Source organism: Rattus rattus, chromosome 1, assembly GCF_011064425.1.
Source record: "Rattus rattus isolate New Zealand chromosome 1, Rrattus_CSIRO_v1, whole genome shotgun sequence".
NCBI lineage: Eukaryota > Metazoa > Chordata > Mammalia > Rodentia > Muridae > Rattus > Rattus rattus.
Genome location: NC_046154.1, coordinates 241719512 through 241721544, shown reverse-complemented (window position 1 = coordinate 241721544; position 2033 = coordinate 241719512). Strand labels below are relative to the sequence as shown.

The window sequence follows — 2033 nt, the reverse complement described above, 5'->3', positions numbered from 1 at the left end:
CGTGCTTCTTAATTCACTAGTTTTACCCATCAACTGCTGTTACAGTCTGTTTCCTGTCCTGGCTACCTTACTCTTTACTGTCTCTGAAAGCCTACCATATAGTATACTAATTGCATACCCCCCAAAAGTAATTACCTTTCTTTCAGCACTTACTTTACATGGTAAGCACTGGTAAAAACAGAGCTCGAGCCTCAGTTTAGCCAAGATCTCTTGTACGTCAGACAAACCCCATTGTTTCTCACGAGTCTTTGTGATGTGTGGTGATGTGGTGGTGGTGGCATCATCCCTTTTGCTTAAAAAGTTTATGAGCACTTTTTTTTTCTTTTTTTCGGAGCTGGAGACCGAACCCAGGGCCTTGTGCTTGCTAGGCAAGCGCTCTACCACTGAGCTAAATCCCCAACCCCTTTTATTTTAATTACTATGCCTGTCATAGAGGCTTTACAAATTTACACTTCCATCAAAATGATGAAAGTACCTATTTTTCTGCTTGGTCACTTCACCTCTTAATATTACCCATCCTTTCAAAAATATTTGCCCATGTGATAGCAATTTTCTAATTGTAATGGAGATGTGAAGGGAGACTGATCAGATCTCCATCTGCTTCTTGCACCATTTGTAATTTCTCTTCTGAAAATTGCTGTTAACGGCATGTTGATTTGCTTTATTGCCATGTGCAGGCACCTTTCATAGCAAAGGTTAATAATAGCTATCTGTGTCTCCACGTCCCTCTGTTAAGATCCATCAGGAGGATTTTCCTAGCCTCTCTCTTAACATTTAACTTTCCTCCAGATGATACTATATATTCTGAATTTTTCAGAAAGGCTGACCACTGCCAAATCTCTCCTTTTCTTATTTGTTATAATTCCAGTTGAGCTGATTCATTAGGTACTGGGTGAAGTAATATTCCCCCCGCCTTTTTTTGAATATTAGGTACTTCTTTATACTGATTGTTCATACAGTTTCATCAACATCCAACATAGAAACTGACAATAAAATAGGATATATAATGCATTTGATCTGAGATAAAAACGAAAAAAAAAATGAGCAAAACAGAGCGCTTTATTTCTGAAAATCAGTCCAGAATGTCTAAAACACACATTATCAGTTGGTTAGGGCAAGAAGTCCCTCCACCACATTGTCCATGTGTTCCCTCAAGCTCCTTTCTGCTGCTGCTCGAGAGAGCTCCATTTCTGTCATTATCAACTCCAGATCTACCTTCTTGATAGTGATCTTCGCCAGTTCCTTCTCCTGCTCCTGTTTGGCCTTTTGCTCCCTGGACCGTCTGTCTCCAATGATGGACATAGCCATCTCAAGATTCGAACTCTGGGTCTCTTTCTCCTCCGCTTAGTCAGTAACTCACTCTAGGTCAGCAGCACCACTGTCATGTTTCCTTGGCTTCGCGGGAGGCTGCTCAGGGCCACTGATCTCAGACTCTAACTTCAGTTTCACTTCTCCCTCGGTAGCCATTTCGATCTCCTATATTTCCTTCCCTTAAATACAGTTATTTCAATGTCAGAAATAGATTTATCACCCTTTCTATACTGATTTGTTATGGCATCATTTGAAATATAGAATTCACATGGAATCATAAATCTGTCTGGGGGCTCTCAGTTCTGTTAAACTGTTATATTTATCCAGCTAACAAACGAACAACAAAACCATATCCAAATTGAATCTAACTCAGATGAATACAATAACATCTAGTTACAAGAAACTTAGTAAATCAAGGATCTAATAATATGATATAACAACCATCAAAGCCTAAATCCTACATGGAGCAGACTTTTCTTCTTTGGAAATTATAGCAACCTCTGCAAACTAATAGGATTTCATAGAGATGTCTGCTGTACATTTCCAGAACTGCCAGTGAGCAGGGTGAATGTTTCCTTCAGTTGCAATAGCATTGAATAACATTCCAGTTCTCCCATTAGTAACGAGCTATTCAATACACTGTTTATCATTTTCGTGTATCTTTCAGTTATCCTGTTTTCACTGTCAAGATGTATTTTCAAATCAGTGTGACATACAAAGAA

General features: G+C 39.1%; 1 protein-coding gene across 1 annotated transcript; it reads right to left on the bottom strand.

The window, feature by feature from the left end:
- Nucleotides 1-1101: 1101 nt before the first annotated feature.
- LOC116890122 (huntingtin-interacting protein K-like) lies at nucleotides 1102-1470 on the bottom strand. The gene is given in 1 exon segment (XM_032890860.1): nucleotides 1102-1470. A coding segment is annotated over 1 exon segment (366 nt). The 5' UTR covers nucleotides 1468-1470.
- Nucleotides 1471-2033: the final 563 nt, after the last annotated feature.